General features: G+C 43.1%; 1 protein-coding gene across 1 annotated transcript; it reads right to left on the reverse strand.

Moving 5' to 3' along the window:
• Positions 1-13,036: 13,036 nt before the first annotated feature.
• On the reverse strand, positions 13,037-21,732 carry LOC134222879 (uncharacterized). Its single transcript, XM_062702023.1, has 2 exons — positions 21,674-21,732; positions 13,037-14,075 (listed from the first exon to the last, which is right to left on the reverse strand). The coding sequence occupies exons 1-2, from the start codon at positions 21,730-21,732 to the stop codon at positions 13,037-13,039; spliced, it is 1,098 nt and encodes a 365-aa protein (XP_062558007.1).
• Between the last annotated feature and the right edge of the window lie 1,283 nt (positions 21,733-23,015).

Here is a 23,015-nt window from a genome sequence, read left to right on the forward strand (position 1 = left end):
CCTGACCGGTTTTTACGTCGTTTTTCCCAGTTACATCAAAAATATTACGTCGAATATAAATTACATTGCTCTTATTTGAAGATGAAACATCAATTACGTCAACTTTTTGTTACGTCATTCAGATGTAATAACACATTATATTTACGACGGCGATGATGTGTATCAAATCTGATGTGATATTACTTTTTATTTTTTACTGTGGACAATGTTTGGTTCCATGACCCCATTTTTGGCACTTACGGCACTGGGTAGGGTTTTGGAAATTTCCCCCAGGCCTGTGGAAATGTTCCCATGTAACACGGGCATGGGACATAATACAGGCCTTTTCCAAAATTTTCATATTATTTAGTTCACTTTTGTTAAAATGAACTGAAGAAAATTCTTGAAAAATGCCCCTCTGGGAAGTAACAGAGTGAGATTGCATGTAATGTAATCAATAAAACTAATGTAAATGCAGACCATGTAATCGTTTTCTCAATGTAATTATGCGTTTAAAATCATGCACATAAACAGAGCATGAATTAAAACGTATAAATACATCACCTTACCATTATTACTACACTCTGTTTATTTATAATCCATTAAGTTTACATGATATTATGTGAACCGAAACAAAAGATGGCCACGCTTGCGACGAGATCGGTAGAATGTAAACAAAACAAACAATTCCATCAACGCAGCTGCAAATGCAGCGGGAAACCTCGGGAAACCTTCGTTTTCGACCGCCGTCATACTAAAGTGAAGATTTTTCATTGCGACTACAAAGCAGAATCCATGATGCTGCATTTCAACGGTGTACTTCATCAGGAAGCAAGACCATGCTGAGGGTGGCTGGGTTCGATTCCCGGTGCCGGTCTAGGCAATTTTCGGATTGGACAATCAATTGTGCCAAATTGTTTCAATTTCGTTTCAATAGTTTGCATGTTGGATAATAAAAGTTCGACCTGTTGATGCTTTCCTTGCAGCTTTATGTTCAAGCAATTCAGATGTTTGGTGACATCTATTATAAAGGCCAAGCTACTCACCCATTCAGGATCATGCAGCTTGGGCATTGGTTTTGCTTTATCTTGTAAAAGTAGTGTGATTTCCTTTCGAAGAGAATAAAATCTCTCAAGCAAGGTACCACGGGTTAGCCAACGAACTTCGCAATAACACCGCAAATCTGCGTATTCTGCTTCCATTTCTGTCAACATAATTTTGGAATTAGTGCCGGTTGAGTTTCCTTGCATAGGTAAAGATGATTTTCTTAATAAAACGAGCGTCGCTGCACCACGAATATTGGTAATTTTTTGCAAGCAGGTGGCTTTCTCACTAAACGTAATTTTCAAATTTTCTGGGAGAACTTTAACTATCCACAAAACTGGCCCATTTTGGGGGTCCCGTAGCGTAGTTGGCTACACGTTCGCCTTATAAGCGAATGGTCATGGGTTCGATTCCCAGCCCCTCCACCAAACCCTCGTCAGTCGCCGGATCCGCAGCCTATACGGTGGCGTTTGGGGTACGCGCCTTACCGTCACGGCTGCCTGATGACGACTGACAACCTGTTCTTCTCGGAGGCATTCCTCCAATGTTACCCGGATTAAATGGCAAGCGAACAAAGCAACGATCATTGGATACACGACATGGACAAACGGACACAATGGACTCACGACAAAGATGAACTGGCAACGACAACAATAACGAATATGGATATCTAAAAATAGATTCTGTGTGGATTCTGTACAGCAGAGTACCACAGTAGATCACGGCACAGTAGCGGTTAAGAACACAGAGTGCCTACCAAATAAATATATGAATAAAAAAAAACTGGCCCATACTGCGTTATTCGGCACCCTGCTTGTCCAGATTGAATGTTTTAATCAGTAATCAGTAACCTACAGTATTTTTCAATATAAAATAAGAAAGAGCATCTCGAGCCAGATAGAAAAGATTTCGTGCCGGTTATGAAGTATTTTTCCTTACACGCCGCGGGCCACAAAAAATAGAGCCGAGGGCCGCATCCGGCCCGCGGGCCGTACTTTGGGCAGCCCTGACTTAGTCAGAACCCGATCACGACGAGTTCCATACTGTATGTTTGAATCGCCATAACTCAGAACCTGTTACACTTTGGGTAACGTTGGTTTCAAGAAGTGAAGACGATAGAGTGGAATCAGAACGGGCTATCACTCTGCGGACCTGAGTTCGTTTCTCATGTTAACCGTTTTTTTATTTTTATATATATACATAAAATAGAACATATAAATTTAAAACAACACATAAATTTGAGATGATAAGTGATGTAAATATAAAATGAAATATAAATTTCTATCGTTTATCATGCTCCAATTATGTGCATGATATTTGATGTAAATGTACATGATTCGTTCGAACAGTGATTCGATTTTCTCAAATTCACCATTAATCAAATCGAACTGATTGCTCAGTTCGATAGGAGAAGAAATAATGTCAACGTTAGATTTACAAGTAATATCTGAAGTCTCCAGCTTCCTTCTATTTTTTCCGCGCTTGGGCAGGACGGTCTTGAAACCTTGTTTCTTTGAAGGAAGTGGAGAATTCAGAGACTCCCCCTTCCTCTTGTTTTTGTTAATGCTCATTGCTGAGCGTGGAGACGTGACCTTCTAAGAGGTTTTTTTTTTCCAGAACGGTGCCCCTGCAGGATTACCACCGCTTGCCGGAATTTTACTTCCGCAAACGGGTCCAACGTAAAACGATGGCACGAGTCCTTGCAAAGATCGTAACGGGATCAGTGGGTACAAATAGCACTGAGAAGCACTGTTGAAATTAAAACAGCTTCGGGTAGTATTAAAAACTTCCTTCCGCAAAGAGAGAAAAGAACCACACAGAACGAAAGCACGATGCGGTCTGACTCCAAAAAAGTTTGGAATAAGTTATGTAGGAAGGTATGTGGCTATGGCTATTAAACTACCAAATATTTTTTTTTCCAAAGTTCAATTTCGAGCAATTTCATTACTGATGCCTCGTCATACTGATTCAAAGAAGTGTACTCTTTGTGTGCCGTTATAAGCATACTCGAAGTCTTTGCATCGATCTACAATATCAAACCCGATTTTTTTTAATTCGTTAGAATATTCAAAAAGGCACGTAATTTATTCACTACAACATTCTATCATCATACATTAAAAATACATACAGAAGCCTTGATTCAAACCTTCCCTTATTTACGATCATCTGATCGTGGTGCGATCGTGATGAGAAGCCAAAATAAGAAGCAAAAGAAATTCCCCTCAATTTAAATCCCAAAATCCACCCTCGTCGTCCGATCACGACAGGCACCGAATCGTTAAAACCAAAAGGGGCGATTTAGATAACCCTCCGGTAGATGAACACAAAAAACATAAAAGAGTCTGAAAGAAATCACGATTCATGCTGATTGATCAAGACACCGACCACATCGCAACCGGTAGAACGAGGGAGGACGATCTTGCCGAAATAACGACACGGTAAGGATATCTATACGCAAGACGCCAAGTGCAGCAATGTTCACCACCACTATTCCTGTACACACCGGGATGGAGAACACAGACTTAAAGCAGCATCGAGGGAAGAACACGACGAGGAAGCCCGAAAAATATAAAACATCGTATTTTATTTTCTCGTTTTTCCTTCTCTGCTGGTCGGTGATCATGGTCGATCGGTCCTACAAACCATGACTCTAGCAGGTAGAAAAAGAATCCTTTTTGGTTGCTTTGGTGTTCACTTCTCGCTTATCTTCTTTTTGGCCCCTTGGTTAGGGGTTTCTGGTAATTTCTGGTTATTTTTTTTTCTGTTTGGTTATGTCCCAGAACAATACAGTGTGGGACAAGAAATAGTTATCGTCGGGAAATTTTTGAAAATCGGACATTACATTCAAAAGTATGTGCTTTTTCTGACATCGATTTCATAAAATGGATAGATATTCGATGGTGCGAGCATTAATTAAGACACTAGATTCAACGCAAAGCACAAATTTTGCAGCATAATAGATACAAAACTTGCCAGTATAATTACGAATGATTTTCAGAGCTTCACAAAGTTTTAATTCAGGCGACTGTCGATAAATGTTACATTAGAGCCTCCTGGGAAGTTGGAGGATCGTTGCTTTAGATTTGAAAATAATTTTATTAATGTCCTGTAATTATATAATTTATGAAAATCTCGAATTATGAACATTTTCAGATAACGACACTTCTATTGCCGCAATCTTAACGTATCAATAACATATTTTGAAGGCGTATTTCATTTCAGAAGCCTTATTCTGTGAACCACACTATACCGCTTTTCAAAACCAAACTAGCACAGACGATGCTTGGTTTGCTTCATTGCGTCAGGACCAAGATACGATGGAAAGGTCCTCTTCCACAAATGGATGATGAAGCCAGCGGAACCGAAAGAAACGGGCGACGCCAGCAACGAGAGAAACAACAACAGCAACTCAAAAATTGGATATGAATCAGGTTTGAAATGGAGAACGAAAAAAAGGTTCCTTTTTCAAACATATTTACTTATTTTTTATGAGCGAGTCTACAGAACATGACGGAATGGACATATCGCTTTGCTGCGTGTTTATTCGGCAAATATGTATAAAATTTCGTGAGGATCGTACGGCTTTCCCTGGTATAGAACGTGCTGGGCTGCGGTGCAGAATATAAGCGAGTTGGCTTAGCGCGATCAATCCAATGCAAATGAGGCTAAAGATCACGACGATGGTTATGATATGGGACCGCAACCTAATGGTGTTTCATTTTTCTTTACTGATAAGGATTAGCAGAACTATCGAAAAAGAACTCGCTTTCTGGATATGCAAATATGTGTTTATCGTGGTGATGGAGACGATAGACGTTCTTGAATTTTATTTTCGGTATGGTGACAGACTATCAAATTTCGTATTTACACGTGCTTAGTATAAGAATTATAGAAATAGTCGATCATTTATCCGTTATTAGTTTGTTGGGAAATTATAAAAAAAAATCATAGTTCATCCTTAGTAGAATCATACTTTTCGTAGTAGTGGTTATTATTAGCCGCTCTTATCCAGATTTCAATCCCCTTTTTTCACTCTGCTGGAGATATTGAATACTAGTATAAGTCTAAGGACAAGTATAAGAGCTGTACGACATGCAGGGCTTACTTGAAATTAGGAAAGGTTTCAAAATCAGTGGTGCGGATGCTCAGTCTCGGTGAGTGAGATTTGTAGGATATTGATACCATTGCCTGTTCCCACTCACTTCCTAGCAATGAAAGCTGAAAATGGTTAGCAGCAACAAGGATAAAGTTAACAGAAGATTTCTTGATCACTACGAAAATCATTCAATTTGATTATTCATAATCATTAATCATATCGATCGTTAATCATTAATCATACAAATATTGTGTCAATATTCAATCACGATCGGTAATTGTTAAACATTCTTCAAACTTTTATTCATTATTCATAATCGTTAATCTTTGTCAAAAATTGATTTAATCGTTAACCATAATCATTAATTATTGTCAAGAAACCATTTAAATGATTTAATCATAACGAATGTAATCATTCATTGGAAACTTTTTACACTAACGCTGCATATATTATTATTGCCAATCTAGCTGGAAAAAAACTATTTTATTTGTTTAAATCACTCAAATTACTTTATTTTTCAATTATTGTGATTTAAAAACAGTCTGAAGGATAATATGACCTTTATATTCAGCGAGCTCACTTTTTAAGCGTATAGTTTTCATCAATTTTTCGGTCACCTCAAATTCCACGACTTTTTTAGGGATCGCAGCAAGCCATGCGCGCGGACGTTTGCTTTTAAATTTGTTGTCACGGTTTTTGTTCGTCTCCGCAAGAAATAGATTCGGCTGATGTATATATTTTGCATATGTGGAAGAAAAAAGTTTAAGTTATCTGAAGTTTGAGATTCACGAGTTTGGCGACTTTTACTCAAGTGTATTCTTATTTGAGCGTGCGAAATCGTTTGTGCAGTTTGAATACGGGGATGTATTTGGTGAAAATATGTATGATAATCCCAGGAAAATGTGGATCAATAAAAAATTGCTCGGAATAGCGCTGGAAGAGTAGTGATTTTTTATTGGAGACAGCTTTCTTACATAATGCCACTGCCGGACAGTGGGGGTTAGATTGAAGATACACACACACACACACACCTCAAATTCCACGACTTTTTCAATGCCATCTAATATTTTCTTGGTTTTTTGTAGATTTTTTCGAGCCATAAACGTAAAGTATTATTAGCTCCAAGGGCCAAAATTAAAGACAAAATGCGTAAAAAGCTACCCCAGTGCACCCCGTATAATAAATATATGACTGTATGTCGAATCCGATCAAAATGCTAGTTTATGAGGGTGCAGATTTTCCAACTGTGTAGGTGAGTGAGTGAATAAGTAATTGAGTGAGTAAGTAAGTGAATGAGCGCCAAATATTGAACCGCTAATTTTGTCGCCTATTGTTGAACTTTCGTGCACGTGCGTTCAACAATAGGCGAAAAAATTAGCCGTTCAACATTTGACGAATTACCATAATCGTATTAGAGAATGAGTGACTGCTTAAGTGAATGAGCGAGTAAGTAAGCGAATGAATAAATGAGTGAGTTAGTAAGTGAGTGAATGAGTAAGTAAGTAAAATAGTAAGTGAGTGAGTAATTAAGTGATTGAGTGGTGAGTTAATCAGATGGTGGGGAAAACTTGAGATTTAGAAATAGTGAGTAAACGAGGGGAACGAGTGATTGACTGAGTTAGTAAAAGGACTTGTTAATCAATTAGTGAGGAAGTAAGCATATGAAGCATATAAATAAAGGGGCCCTCCTTAGCCGTGCGGTAAGACGCGCGGCTACAAAGCAAGACCATGCTGAGGGTGGCTGGGTTCGATTCCCGGTGCCGGTCTAGACAATTTTTGGATTGGAAATTATCTCGACTTCCCTGGGCATAAAAAGTATCATCGTGTTAGCCTCATGATATACGAATGCTAAAATGGTAACTTGGCTTCTAAGGTTTCTAAACCTCGCAGTTAATAACTGTGGAAGTGCTTAATGAACACTAAGCTGTGAGGCGGCTCTGTCCCAGTGGGGGATGTAATGCCAATAAGAAGAAGAAGAAGAAGCATATGAAGCAGTGAGCAACTGATTGGATGTAGCAAATAAATAAGTGATTAAGTTTATGAAAGAGTGGGTAAGTGAGTAAGTAAGTAAGCGAGATAACAAAGGAATGATTATTAGAGTTGTAAGAGTAAAAGAGATAACAGTCGAATTAATCAATAGGTGAGAAAGTGAGTGAGTAAGTGACTAAGTGAGTATGTGAGATAGTGGGTGGGTAGGTGAATAAGTGATTCAGTGAGTGAGTGAGCAAATGTAAAAGTATATTAGTGGGTAAGGAAATTAGTTAGTGAGATAACGAGCAAATATGTGTGTAAGATAGTGACTGAGTGAAAGAGTTAGAGGTTATATAACCCAACAAACAATTGTGGCTGAATAAGCTAGTTTTTTAGCTGAAGAAGATTATTATTGGTCGAATGAACGCTCTCTCCCTTAGCGATGTTTGTTGGGAAGTGAATGAGTAAAATAATCAGTTAGTAAGTAGATGAGAAAAAAATAGCAAATATTTTAATATGTGATAATTTATTTATTTATTTATTTATTTTATTAGTGACACTTCACCACGATCGTGGCATTCATGTCAGATTGGGTTTTAATACATTACGTATAATTGTTTGTAGGCTATTTACATTACAATTGTTTGAGTTAAATTTCATTAAATAACTTGCATTCTTTGATAAACTTGAGTACTGCTGCTTCCTTTTGTGAATTGAAAGCCAGTGTTTCACTGAGTGATCCGTTGATCCCACACTCACTCCGCTGTTGAGTAAATCCTCTACAATCAGTAAAGATATGCTGTATGGTAATTTGGGTGCCGCAATAAGTACAGATGGGTGGACTAGATTTGCTGAGTAGGTACGAATGGGTGAGACGGGTATGTCCAATCCGAAGTCGTGTAAGGATACGTTGTTGTGATGCGCACGTGCGGTCTAGTTGCTTTACAGGAATACTTTTAATTTGTCTTAAATTTGACTGGTTTTGGCGCCATTCTAGTTCCCAAGTTGACCATACTTCGTTTCGAATAGCCTTCGAGACGTCCTGGGATGGTATTGGTATGTCAAGCTTCTGTTGGTTCCGTGATGCTTTGGCTAAGTTATCAGCTAGATCATTCCCACTGATCCCACAGTGTCCTGGAACCCAGCAGAAAGTAATATCCTTGCCCTCGACGTTTCTCTCCACGGATTGGATCCATGGATGTTTAGATCTTCCTCCCTTTAAGGCGTCAAGACAGCTGGCAGAGTCAGTAAAAATAATTGTTTTTTCTTGACCATGAGCGGTGCTTACTGCCATATGAAGAGCGTATGCCTCAGCTGAGAATACACTGCAAATGCTTGGTAGGCGAAAACTTTGTTCCTCAACACCAGCGGCAACCCCGGATCCTGTAAAGTCGCTGTCTTTAGAACCGTCGGTGTAGACGTGTGTGTGGTGCTGATATTGCCCTGTGATGAGTTCCGTGAAATGCGGGAGGACGATGTTCTTATTTGTACCAGCTTTAATTCTCCTCTTCAGTCGATTGTCGATACATGGGGGTTTTGCACTCCATGCTCGGTCGGCTGCTCTTAGGGTACAATGTATGTTCGGTAAGTCGAACCCAGTTGTTTCGTGGAGGAACTCTCTTGCTCGTGTTACTACTGGATAATTTACAGCCAAGGGATCTTTTTCTACCAATCGTACAGCTAGTTGTGCTAGTCTTTGTGCTACTACCAAGCGAAAAGGTAGGCAGCCAGATTCAGCCATAATGGAAGTAATTGGGCTGGATACAAAGGCACCGGAAGATGCCCGAACTACTTCGTTATAAGTTGGTCCTAGTATTCGTTCTAAGTCTTCGATGTTTGTGCTCGTTAATCCCAAACCAAAGAATAGTTTCGAGGTTACTAGTGCTGATCCTGCTTTCAACAGTGTTGATCTACTGCTTCTTTTCAATCGGCATCCGAGAATTTGTAGGATGTTGAGTCGTTTGCTACAGCTATTTTTGACGGATGAAAGATGTTGTTTCAAGTTGAACTTAGCGTCACATAGGATTCCAAGGATTTTCATTTTGCGTACTTGAGGAATAGGTATGCTATCGATAATAATTGCACGACCTCTTTTACGATGGTTTGACTGGCAGGAGTGTAGAAGTTTAGATTTTGTTGGCGCAATGGAAAACCCTACACTAGCAGCCCAATTAGTGACGGCTAGGACTGCTTCCCGTAGGAGTCTTCTAATTGAAGCTGGCTCTGTTCCTTTCATTATTAGGATAACGTCATCGGCGTAGAGCAAGATTTCGACGCCGGGGGGTATTTTGTTGAAGATGGGCTGCATTGCCACTAGGAAAAGCGTAACTGACAGTATTGATCCCTGTGGCACGCCGTTTTCAGCTTGCCTGAGACTGGATGTTGAGCCATTAGCGGAGACTTGAAAGTGTCTATTTTCGAGAAAGCTGGATAACATGTTCATCATACGGCCAGATATTTTCCATTCTTTCAGTGTACGTATAATACCGGGTTTCCATGTAGTATCATATGCTTTGGCAATATCAAGGGACACTATTTCGACGTGCTGGTTATGTTGCAGGGTAATGAATGATTCGAACTGTGCTAGGTGAGAATCGACACCTTTACCAGAGCGGAAAGCGTGTTGGCGTGGATCCAGTCTCTTGTTCTTTTCAAGTTCAGTTATTAGGCGGCGGTTTATCATCCTTTCAAATAATTTGCCCAAACAGCTTAGGAGTGATATTGGTCTATACCCATCGGCCTTGCTCCTATCTGCATCTGGTTTAGGTATTGGGATAACTGTGCCTATTTTCCATTGCGCTGGAAAACTCCCGCTGATCCATATTCGATTAAGCAGATCCAGCAACGCCGTTTTAGCGGAAAAAGAAAGGTGTTGCAGCATTGGGTAACTTATGTTATCGTTTCCGGTTGAGGAGCCGCTTTTTCTATCAAGCGCCCACAATAGCTCGTCCATAGAGAAGTCAATGTTGTATTGCTTGTATAAGTTTGGACGCTGAGTTGTGGTGGATATGCCGATGTCTGATTTGTGCTGTTTTTGAAACCTGTCGGAGTAGTTTGTATCGGAAGATTTTTCTGGTATTCATCAGCCAGAGCTTCTGCTATCATTTTCCCATCATTAGTGAAACCAGATGGAAGGTTGAGAGTGATTGTATTACTCGTTCTCTTACCTTGGAGTCTATTAAGCTTATTCCATACCTGGCTTGCTGGGCTATTATCATTAATACTTTCAGCGAACTCTTCCCAGCATTTCTGTTTTGCTTCCTTGATGGTTTTGCGGCTTATTGACCGGGCTTCTTGAAATAGTCTCAATGCATCAGTTTTGCGGGGATCATCACTTCCGAGTCGCCTGAGGGCGCGAAGCCGCTTGCGCCTTTGTTTTACTGCTGCTTCGACATCGTCATTCCACCATACTACTGCCTTCGTTCCATGCTTGCCGCTGGTTTGTGGGATGCATTCTTCCGCTGCAGAAATGATTCTGGCTGTGAATTCTTCCACCGTCAAGCGATGCTCAAGACACAGGGTTCTGCTTGTAAGCGCTTCGAACCGCTCCCAGTTGGCTTTGTCTTGGATCCATCTTTTTCGGTAGTGTGGCTCGCATGTTGTGCTTGGTGTGTCAATTACGATGGGAAAATGGTCGCTATCTGAACAATCCGGTAGGGTTTTCCATTTGAATTTCGATGCAACGGATGTTGAGCAGATAGAGATGTCTAAGGCCTGGGAATTCCCAGTAACCGGGTCTATTCGAGTGTGGGACCCGTCATTGAGTACAATTAGGTCGTGTTGCACTACAAGTTGCAGTATTTCGTCACCTCTTTTTTTTGCTTCGCATTGTAATGAGCCTATCCTGCTGCCCCAAGAGACATGGTGTGCATTCAGGTCTCCCAATAGGAGTATCGGTTTCGGAAGTTCCTCTATTAAGGCGTCTAGTAGTTTAGCTGCTGAATCGTTAGTTTTGGGTGGTAGGTAGATCGAGGCGATTGTGATCTTCGTCGGAGCTTGAAGTTGTACCGCAATAGCTTGGATGTTGGTTCGTATTGGGATCCTTTGGAATGGTGTTCCGCTATTGATTGCCATACCAGCACCTTGTCTACCGTGAGGAGAACAATGGCTGAAGACAAACTCATACATGTTGCCGAGAAACTTAGCTGGGGGTCGCTTTGGATCCATATTTGTTTCTTGTAGGCAAATCACAATTGGACGGTATTTCGTGGCCAGGATTTGTAGCTCATTCTGATGTGTCCGTAGACCGCAAATGTTCCACTGTAGTGCGAAGGCTGGCAGAGTATCTTCGCCATTGTTGGGTTCTAGGTTGGTAGAGGAGTTTGTGGGAGTTGACTGTGCATTGAATGGTACATAAGAAGGAATACTTGCCATGAAGAATGGCTCAACCACGCCGACTGCCGCCAGAGGTTCATCGGAGAGTTCCGGGACGTCTCTGGTCAGGGTCGACGTGGTAGGCCTCGCACTTGACGAATCAGATGATTCCATACTGGTCAATGGTACACAGTCAATTGTACGATACGTGTTGTATTTAACAGGGTTTGGAGGAATGTTAGCAGGCTGGGCTGGTAATTTCCTCATGGCTGCGGTCCAGCTGGAAGTTTGATGGTCAGTGGGTCGGGAGATTCGGTGCCGATTTACTTCGGTTGCATAATTTGTTAAGTTCGATGAAGCTGTCGGTGTGATAGCGCTGTTGACGTTGGGCTCGACTGGATTCCAGGAGGGTGGAGGAAGCGCAAAGCACTCGTAAGTGGCTTCATTCATATCCCTCCAGACATTCACTTCAAGTGGTTGAAGCGGGGAGCTCACTACATGCTCTCCATCTTCTCGTCGATAAAATTCACGGATTTGTCCTAGATTGGTAGAAGATCTTGTGGGATTTGACTGTGCATTGTATGGTATATTTGAGGGGATACTTGCCATTAAGAATGGCTCGACCACGCCGACTGCCGCCAGAGGTTCATCGGAGAGATCCGGGACATCTCTGGTCAGGGTCGACGTGGTAGGCCTCGCGCTTGGCGAATCAGATAATTCCGCACTGGAGAGTGGTGCACAGTTATTTGTACGATATATGTTGTATCCACCAGGGTGTGGAAGAGTGTTAGCAACTTGGGCTGGAAATTTCCTCATGGCTGCGGTCAAGCTGGAAGTTTGATGGTCAGTGGGTTGGGAGATTTTATCACGGATCGTTTCGGTTGCATAATATCTTGAGTTCGAGGAAGCTGTCGGTGCGGTAACGCTTTTGATTTTCAACTCTGCTGGATTCCATGAGAATGAGGGAAATGCAAGTGGTTGGAGGGGAAGTTGCTACAAGTTCTTCCTCCACTCGTCGATAAAATCCACGGAATTGTCCTAGATTGGTAGAAGAGCTTGTCGGAGTTGACTGTGCATTGAATGGTATATATGAGGGGATACTTGCCATGAAGAATGGCTCAACCACGCCAACTGCCGCCAGAGGTTCATCGGAGAGATCCGGGACGTCTCTGGTCAGGGTCGACGTGGTAGGCCTCGCACTTGGCGAATCAGGTGATTTCGTACTGGACGATGGTGTACAGTTAATTTTTCGAAAGAAGTCGTATGCAGCAGAGTTAGAAAGTGTATGAACAGGCAGGGCTGGTAACTTCCACATGCTTGCGGCCAATTCAGAGATCTGACGGTCTACGGGTTGGGCGATGATATTCCGGATCGTGTCACTTGCCAGAATCGTCGAAGATGGAGGGGGTGCTGCATGTTTTCTGCCTTGAAACCGCTTGTCGTGAAAGTTGATGTTTGTTTGTTTGGTTGCGTTCATGGTGTTAAGGCGTTGTTCTAATTCATGATCCAAGTGGTTGTTGCTGGGGTTAGGTTGTATACTGGGTGTGGATGATGGTTCTTTCATTTTCGTGTCCATATTCGTGGCTATGTTAGATAGGGAGTTGTTGAGATTGTAGGGTTGGTTTTGAGCCATTAGTTGTCCGAAATTCCAGTGTTGCTTTTCGTACCGGACTGTTGCAAATTACGTTTTCCACGATTCTTGGCTGCATCGGTTGGGGAGATTTCAAATATACGTTTATTGCTACGGCTTCTGGTGCGAATGTTGTTGATCGATCCAATATCACGATTGTCTCTTTTTTTTGCGGGTGGCGAGACAAAACTGTTGTCCTTCCTTGAGTGGCGTTGATCTGTAGTCTGCGGTGTTGCGGGTAAGTCGGGTTGTGTAGAGGATAAGTAGCGTTGATCTGAAAACGGTTGAGCATCTATCGGAGTTAACGGCTGAGTGAGTAAGGTTGTTTTGTAGCCAGACTTGAAAGAATCGAGTTCTTTCGCTAGGATGGCTATTTTATTTTGAAGAGATGCGATCAAATGGTCCTTTGTCACTATTTCTTGTTTCAGTTGTTCTTGAACTACGCGGGCGATATTTTCTCTCCTATTTTCCTCTAGGTACCGGCGTCTTGCTTCGGCGAAAGAGATACATTGATTAACTTTCATGTGGACAATCTTGTCCTCCTCCTTGAATTTTGCGCAATCACGCGATGTAACGGGGTGTTCGCTTTTACAATGGAAGCAATATGGTGTGTTTTCGCATTGCTCTCCATCGACTAGGTGGGATGGTTGAGAGCATCGCATGCAGATGCCGGATTGCTGACAGGATTTGCGTAGATGGCCATACATACCGCAGTTGAAGCACATCATAGGAGATGGATAATATGGTCGTACCTTGATTCGCAATAAACCGAAGTACACGTAGTCTGGGAGAACAGTTCCGTGGAAGGATAAAACTAAAAGCGGGGTGTTCTGCAGTTTACCATTAGTTCGCTTTTTAATACGACGCACTGCATGCACGTCTTGGTCTGCTAGGTTTTCCGCGATAATGTTTTCGTTAGTGCAGATGGAATCCGGTTCGTAAACAATACCCTGGACGGTGTTCAGCGTCGGATGTTGAAAAATTTCAATTGGCGTGCCGTCGGTAAGTTCCGTCAGCGTAATGAGCTTGTCGATAACTTTTCTGGAGTTTGAGCGGAGAAGGTATCGAGACCCACGCCCTCTCGAGAGGCTTTCACATTTCTTGCTTGTTTTACACCGATTGCTAATTCAACAGTTTTTCCGATGATAAAAGGTTCAGGAAGGCGAGGTTCTCTGTATGAGCCGTTTGGTTCCATGTGATCGTCGTCAACCTTACAACGCAAAACTAGGACAACGGTTTGTCCTATTTCGTCGTCGGTTCGCATCCATCCTGGTGTTCTGGTGGAACTGGGCGTACTACAATAGTCATCCGGGCCCCTCCCCGATGGGGTGGGTTTACCGGCCATAAGACCGGGCGTCAGGGGCACTTTTTCGGATCCACTTTACTTTTTCGTGAAACCACAACAAAAAAGTGGGATTGAGTTTCGGTTTGTTTTTGGAATCGATTCGCACTCGGGACGCGGCGATAGATATAGCAAATGACCGCAACGCGTGTGTTGGTGACTTCAGTATTGTTACTCTTACTGCACCGTCGTGAGAAAAATGTCACTTAATATGCACTGCTACTGGGGTTATTTACTTGGATTTCACCAAAACTGCACAATGCCGTGCGGGGCACTGATTCGGACTATCGCGTGAGCACTTTTTTGGGAATAATGGGAGGTGTTATAAACGAAATAAGCTGATTAATTTTTCCAGCACTTGGCGCGTGTTGATATACAACGTAACCCGATTGCTTGGAACTGAATATGTGATAATGTGAAAGACTGAATGTTTGAGATTATAAAAATATGAAAAAGTAAGTCTTCACTAAACCATTCAAACATTGCAAAGATTTCACCTTTTGTTCTAAGGCATGATCAATCTTTGTTAATTAGTTCACCAGCTGACCAGCTTGGGGGTAGCAGGGACTATGTCCAAGGGCCTAATGATCCCTCCTCAGGCCATCTGCCAGTTGTGGTGCCTGCCTACGATGTGGTGGGGTTTGACAGTGGGCATTTAAACTTCTATAAAAAGCTGCATGTATCCGCAAGTAGGCTCCGCCAAAGCGACCGTGGGCCGCTCAAAGCGCACAAGCCCAAGTCCTGGTGTCAGGTGGTACGCTAAACAGCTATGACACGACGGCCCTCAGACGAGACAGGAGGTTTGAGCAAGCCGCCCTTAAAACCAGCCATTACGAACGACATAGAAGATAATACGACTCGATACAATCGGCAACGACCTAGGCGACGAATAAAGAATCATGATTGGAAACTTGAAACATGCAACTGCAAGTCGCTAGGCTTCGCAGGTTGCGACAGGATAATCTACGATGAATCCCCGCAGCTTTGACATCGTAGCGCTGCAGGAAATATGCTGGACAGGACAGAAAGTGTGGAAAAGCGGGCTGGGAACCGGCTTCATAGTGCTGGGAAAGATGCGCCAACGCGTGATTGGGTGGCAGCCAATCAACGCAAGGATGTGCAAGCTGAGGATTAAAGGGCGTTTCTTCAACTATAGCATCATCAACGTGCACTGCCAACACGAAGGGAGACCCGACGAAGAGAAAGAAGCGTTCTACGCACAGCTGGAGCAGACATACGATGGATGCCCACTGCGGGACGTCAAAATCGTCATCGGTGACATGAACGCACAGGTAGGAAGGGAGGAAATGTATAGACCGGTCATCGGACTGGATAGTGTGCACACCGTATCGAATGACAACGGCCAACGATGCATAAACTTCGCAGCCTCCCGCGGAATGGTAGTCCGAAGCACTTTCTTCCCCGCAAGAATATCCACTAGGCCATAAGGAGAACACCGTACCAAGAAACGGAAAACCAAATCGACCACTATGCACTTACCGCAGTGCGAATATTGAATGCGACCACTACCTCGTTGCAGTATGTCTGCACTAAAAACTCTCGTTGGTGTACAACACGCGTAGGAGTCCTCCTCCACGGCTAAACATTGGGCGGCTACACGACGGTAGACTAGCCCAGGACTACGCGCAGCAGCTGGAAGTGGCACTCCCAGGAGCACGCGTGCAGAACATTCGACTTCCGGCTCCGAACCTCCAGGAAATTCAGGAGGAGATCGGCCAGCTGAAAAACAATAAAGCCCCTGGAGTTGACCAACTACCAGGAGAGCGGTGGTGAGGCACTGGCTAGAGCGCTGCACTGGGTAATTAACAAGGTTTGGGAGGATAAGGTTCTGCCGCAGGAGTGGATGGAAGGTGTCGTGTGTCCCAGCTACAAAAAGAGCGATAAGCTGGATTGTAGCAACTACCGCGCAATCACATTGCTGAACGCGGCCCTGCAATGTACTCTCCCAAATTTTATGCCGCCGACTAACACTAATTACAATAGAGTTCGTGGGGTAGTACAAGTATCTCGCGGTCCTCAGCCTCTTACCCAGCAACTCTTATCCCTAACTCCCCGTGGTGCTGGTCGGGATACGAGCAACCTTAGGGAAGATCGGGTAACCAACCTCGGTGGGAACTATGGTTGTATGCTGACAGGGAATGGGGGGGGGGTTGCTTCTCTCCAGAGGTGCAAATCTTATTGAGCGTCTGTTCTCCATGTCAGGATCGGCTCACAACAGCGTCTGTTCTCCATGTTAGGGGCGGCTGATCATCGTCCGAGTGCCAGCGAGGGACTCTAAGTAAAACTGTGCACCATGGTCCACCGGGAATAAGGAGGAATGGTCCTCCGGAAATTTAGGGGGTTTGGTGTCACCCGAGCAGCACAATTGAGACAAAAATTGTTGCAGCAACTTAACTGTGACAGAATCTGGTCACATATGAGCTGCAGTAACTTATGTGGAACATGTGTGCTGCTAGAGCAGGCCCTGTAAGCCAGCCTTTAAAAAAACATAAGCAACGAACAATCTACAAGAGAGTACGGACCGGAACCATCGGCGAAGACAACTGCGACGAAAATGGACTAGCGATTGGAAACTCGGTTCGTGGAACTGCACATCTCTCAACTTCATCAGGAGCACACGCATACTCGCCGATGTGCTCGAAGACCGTGGATTCGGCATCGTAGCGCTGCAGGAGGTTTGTTGGAAGGGATCAATGGTGCGAACGTTTAGAGGTAATCATACCATCTACCAGAGCTGCGGTAACACACACGAGCTAAGAACAGCTTTCATAGTGATGGGCGATATGCAAAGTCGCGTGATCGGGTGGTGGCCGATCAATGAAAGAATGAGCAGGTTGAGGATCAAAGGCCGGTTCTTCAACTTCAGCGTCCACAGCCCACACTCCGGAAGCACTGATGATGATAAGGACGCATTCTACTCGCAGGACATATCGTGGCGCTAACATCGACTCTGACCACTGTCTGGTGATGGTTGAACTGCACCCAAAACTATCCGTCATCAGCAAAGTTCGGTACCGACAACCGCTGCGGTACGACCTAGAGCGACTGAAGCAACCTGATGTCGCCACTGCATACGCGCAGCATCTCGAGGCAGCGTTGCCGGAAGAGGGTGAGCTCAATGGGGCCCCTCTTGAGGACTGCTGGAATACAGTCAAAGCAGCCATTAACGACGCAGCGGAGAACAACGTCGGGTATATGGGACGAAGTCGATGGAACGATTGGTTCGACGAAAAGTGCAGACAGATTCTGGAGGAGAAGGACGCAGCGCGGGTGGTCGTGCTGCAGCAAGGTACCCAGCAGAAAGTGGAACGTTATAGACGGAAGCGGAGACAGCAGACCCGCCTTTTCCAGGAGAAGAAACGCCGCCTGGAAGAAGCGGAGTGCGAGGAGATGGAACAGCTGTGCCGTTCTCAAGAAACACGCAAGTTCTACCAGAAGCTCAACGCATCCCGCAAAGGCTTCGTGCCGCGAGCCGAAATGTGCCGGGATAAGGATGGGAGCATCTTGACGGACGAACGTGTGGTTATCGAAAGGTGGAAGCAGCACTACGAGGAACATTTGAATGGCGCTGAGAGTACAGGCAGTGAAAGTCAAGGCAGCGGAGGAGATGACTACGTCAGTTCAGCGGACGATGGAAGCCAACCATCCCCCACCTTAAGGGAAGTTAAGGATGCCATCCAACAGCTAAAGACCAATAAAGCAGCAGGTAAGAAGACGAGTCAAGTACAAGACACTGAAGACGGCCTTACTATTGAGGTCGAAATGCGTATCTGTCGAGATACAATTAAGTGGTGGAATTCAATGGGATTGTATAAACTCGTCTTATGACAAGTGAAGACATTCCACTAAAAAGCTCAAAATAATTTTTTTATTAGCTGGTAAGGATGGCATCGGAGCTGAGCTCATCAAGATGGGCCCAGAAAAGCTAGCCACTTGCCTGCACAAATTGATAGTCAGAATCTGGGAAACTGAACAGCTACCGGAGGAGTGGAAAGAAGGGGTTATATGCCCCATCTACAAGAACGGCGACAAGCTTGAGTGTGAGAACTTTCGAGCGGTCACCATCATTAATGCCGCCTACAAACAGTGTTGTCCTACACTCAGTGCGTAAAATTCTGCTCTTTGATTTTACTCTATCTAAACCATTTTATAGTCTTAACTAAGTAAGTGCAACTAATAGAGCGATATTTGAATTTTCTAAATGTCATGGCAAACTGTCAAAAAAATGCACTCCAGAGCCACAGGAGCGCGCGCACTGAAAATACACTGGAGTGTTTTCACTGGAGTGTATTTTCAGCGCGCGCGCTCCTGTGGCTCTGGGGTGCATTTTTTTGACAGTTTGAAATGACATTTAGAAAATTCAAATATCCTTCTATTAGGTGCACTTACTTAGTTAAAACTATAAAATCGTTTAGATGGAGTAAAATCAAAGAGCAGAATTTTTTGCACTGAGTGTAGGACAACACTGCCTACAAACTGATCATCTTCCGTCGTCTGTCACCATTAGTGAATGAGTTCGTGGGAAGTTATCAAGCCGGCTTCGTTGACGGCCGCTCGACAACGGACCATATCTTTACTGTACGGCAAATCCTTCGAAAATGCCGTGAATACCAGGTCCCAACACACCATCTATTCGTTGATTTCAAGGCGGCATACGACAGTATAGACCGCGTAGAGCTATGGAAAATTAAGGACGAGAACAGCTTCCCTGGGAAGCTTACCAGACTGATCAAAGCAACGGTGGATGGTGTGCAAAACTGTGTGAAGCTTTCGGGCGAACACTCCAGTTCGTTCGAATCACGCCGAGGACTAAGACAAGGTGATGGACTTTCGTGCCTGTTGTTCAACATTGCGCTAGAAGGTGGTGCAAAAGGTGGCAGAACTGTACAACCGCCTAAAACGTGAAGCAACAAAAGTTGGACTGGTGGTGAATGCGTCAAAGACAAAGTACATGCTTGTGGGCGGAACCGAGCGCAGTGTTACGATAGACGGGGATACCTTTGAGGTGGTAGAGGAATTCGTCTACCTCGGATCCTTGCTAACGGCTGATAACAATGTTAGACGTGAGATACGAAGGCGCATCATCTGTGGAAGTCGGGCCTACTACGGGCTCCAGAAGAAACTGCGGTGAAAAAAGATTCGCCAAAAGATTTTTTTGGCAAAAAGTTCATTTCCAATGTAAAACGTTGTCAAACTCGGTGTGGATCATAGTGTGCTGTGTCCAAGTGAAGAAGTGCTTGATTTTGCCAAGAGCCCCTTACGCCTGTCATTAGCGAACAAAGTTCGTGTACTCTGCATCGAAGCTTAGAACCGGTAGTAGGGCACAATCGTTAATGCGAACATATTAATATTCGGTTAGTTACTGCAAATAAATTCTTTTTCGAGTCGCTTTAATCCAGCAGAGCAGGTATCTCAAGCATACCACATCGTTACGTTTCTGCATGATTGAGTGTTTGGTTTTGATGACATATCAAAAACTAAAGTGTGCATAAAAATTGCCCCGCCATAACAAAAAGGTGGTAGAGAATTAACACTGTTGTTTACATTTTAGAACCAAATCCAGATGTCGCTCATATCGGGATAGGGCTTCACTGCTCCACCTTCTCCCCCTGGATTATGCTTGTCAATTTATTGTCATCTCCAACATTTTTGGCCTAATCAAGAAAAGGATACGGAAGCTAATGATCAATTATTTGCAAATCGCTGCTGACGAAGAGCTGAAGAATTCATATTTACGGTTGTTATAGAAGCTTATAGAGAAAAATCAAGAAGTCTATTTTTGGATCGTTGAACCAGAACAAAGAATATTCCGAACTATTGGTTTTCCATCTCTGAAGACAGCATAAATCTAAAGCTAGCTGGTGTTGAAGAAAGGTCCTTCCTCATCCAGGACATGCGAATTGAAACTTAGTGAGAGAATTCCATTATAGGGTAGATAACTATTTGGGCAGCATCCTCTATTCCCGTCAGCAACGTTCATTACTCGAGCGCATTGCAATTGAATTGCTTTTTAGTACATGGTTAGTTTCTGTCGATATCTAGTGATGTACAAAAAATCAAGCCATTTGGTTGGAACGCGGTCGAGTTATTAACGTTGTGGACGGGAATAGGGGGTGTTGCCCAAATGGTCCCGCTCCGTATATATATTAACCAAATTATATTGAAACCATACCATTATTAACCAAAAAAAAAAACAAGGGCACCCGATTGAAGCGATTTGATAGGAAGAGTGGGGTTACCAACTTCCTATTGTTAACATCTCGTGGATACAGGGCGGTCTCTTCTCCTCATCTATTTAGTCAATCGGAGAAACAAGGGCTAGATCATACAATTGTATGTACTTGCTTCTGGATGGAGATTCTCTATTCATCCCGTGGATTCGCATAAGTGTCTCTGATTATGGAACCACCCCACCCCAAACTCGGTGTGCATTCCTTACAAAAAATCAAGATGGCCGACTTGGCGAAATTGACAGCTCAAACACCCCAATTATATATAACACAGTGTTCGTTCGCTAATTGGGGCCCGACCCCGCCTCAACTAGCGAATGCCGTTCGCTAATGGGGCGTTTCCAAAAGCATATATCGGACAGTATAAGCTTTCCTCTATCAGATAAGGGAAATAGTTTTGGAGAAAACCGCTTGCATTCTACCGAATTGATAACACAATGTTTGTTTACAAAATAAGTTATGCCCAAATCGTAGATCAGTCCCAAAATAAGCAGATAATACTAAAGATTGTTGAAATTTTAACCCCACAGACTAAAATTTGTTCGACTAAAAAAAATGATAACATTCTAGAGGCATTTCAATTCTCATTTCCTGTATTCACTATTAGTATAGATATCTCACTAAACCTACATGTATTTGATTAAATATGAAGTTTTTTAAAAGAAATTCGATTATCTGGAATGTAACAGTTCAATATCTGTAATTCATTTTACAAATTCCCGTATAATCATTTCCAAGCTGTATAATATTTTACTCTGTTTTACTCAACCTTCGCTATTTTTTGTAGAGCTAATTGCTCCAAATAAGACAATTCATTAAATACAATAAATCATCTATTTTTAAATGTCATGGAAGAAAAATACTGGGAGCTACTTTTTAAAAGTTAATCATGAAATATTTTGAATACGATATATTTTGCTATGTTTCCATAATAAATAAATCAAATAAAAAAATGATTTTCCAGGAATAAATTGGATTGCAATGCATAATTGACTTTCAATTTGTAAATATTTAATGATAAATTTTCCGTATTATCCAGTACCTACAGATTTTGGCACAGATTTTTGAAAATTTCAATGCAGATGAAAAAGATTTCTGGGGCCATAGCTCAGATAAAATTGTGACAACACGGCATATGACCATTCGCTTGTAAGGCTTGTGAGCCCATGAAAAGTATTCGAAAGTTCGATAGAGCGTGGGTGAATCTTGCTGCTGACTTTGTAGGACCTCTACATTCGGGACACAACCTTCTGGTGATATGGTGGATCGAATGATGCAGCAGCTCTCTTCCGAGTTTGCGGAGTCCGACCAGGACTTCGCCATTCCCAGCACTTTTACCGTTGTTCAGCTCATTTAACACCTAATCCAATATTGGTTGTTTCACGGATTTACCGTCTTCTTACTATGTTAATCCTTACGTTCACCGTACAACAAGTCCTCGAAATATGCTTTCTACTCGACAGCCATTTTAGTTTTGTCTGTCAGCCAACACTTTTGCTGTTGTGTTCATTATTCTAAGGCAGGGTCGGGGGGAAAGGGGGCGTGGACCTGAGCCCCCACAAATCTTATCTACCAAAACCAACCTTTTGAGCCCCCCACAAGCCGTCGGCCCCGGGGCCCCCTTCCGACTAAATCCGGCCCTGCTCTAAGGACATTCCTTAACAAATTATTGGTGTCGCCAAATCTCTTGGCAAGGAAAAAGGAAAAAGAAGCTGTCTTTGCCGGTCTCGTCTCAGGTTGTAGAGTACCAGATTTTTATACGTGATGTAGACAATTACCTTGAAAGCAATTTTTTTACAGGATAATTATAACAACGTTTGTTATCATTTTGATATGAAGGTATCAGCCTCTGATTCAATTGTGTTACGGCTAAAGGGATTTTTGATATATGTTTTGTTGATTTAACAACAACCAGCTAAATGTATACCATATTTTGTTACATTGTTTCAGAAATAAATGACTCCCCTTGTTATAATTTTGTTATGCATTGCTGATCGGGAAGGTTCCCTATCCACCGGGATGGGACTGCCACCTTAGATATTAGCTTCCGGGGAATAGCATTTCTCACTCAGCCGCTGGATGCCAGATCAGAATCGCTCGATCAGTCGGGACGAATTTCTGTAAAATCTCGTACGTAGGTTAATGCAAGCAAGTAAATTAAATCTCATAAATAGCAAGAACAGAGAACGTACCTCCTCAACCACGTGCTCCATGCAGCCGAAAAACGTTTGTATCAGAAACCCTATCCCATTAGGCAATTTAGCCAGAATCAACCAGCCCGTATCTTCCCCGCAGAGCACCAATCAATCCTTTACCCATAATCAAAACACAACAAAACATTTTGCAAGAGAGAGAGAACTGAGAAACGAACCGCCGCGCACCAATCCA

Source organism: Armigeres subalbatus, chromosome 3 (assembly GCF_024139115.2).
Source record: "Armigeres subalbatus isolate Guangzhou_Male chromosome 3, GZ_Asu_2, whole genome shotgun sequence".
NCBI lineage: Eukaryota > Metazoa > Arthropoda > Insecta > Diptera > Culicidae > Armigeres > Armigeres subalbatus.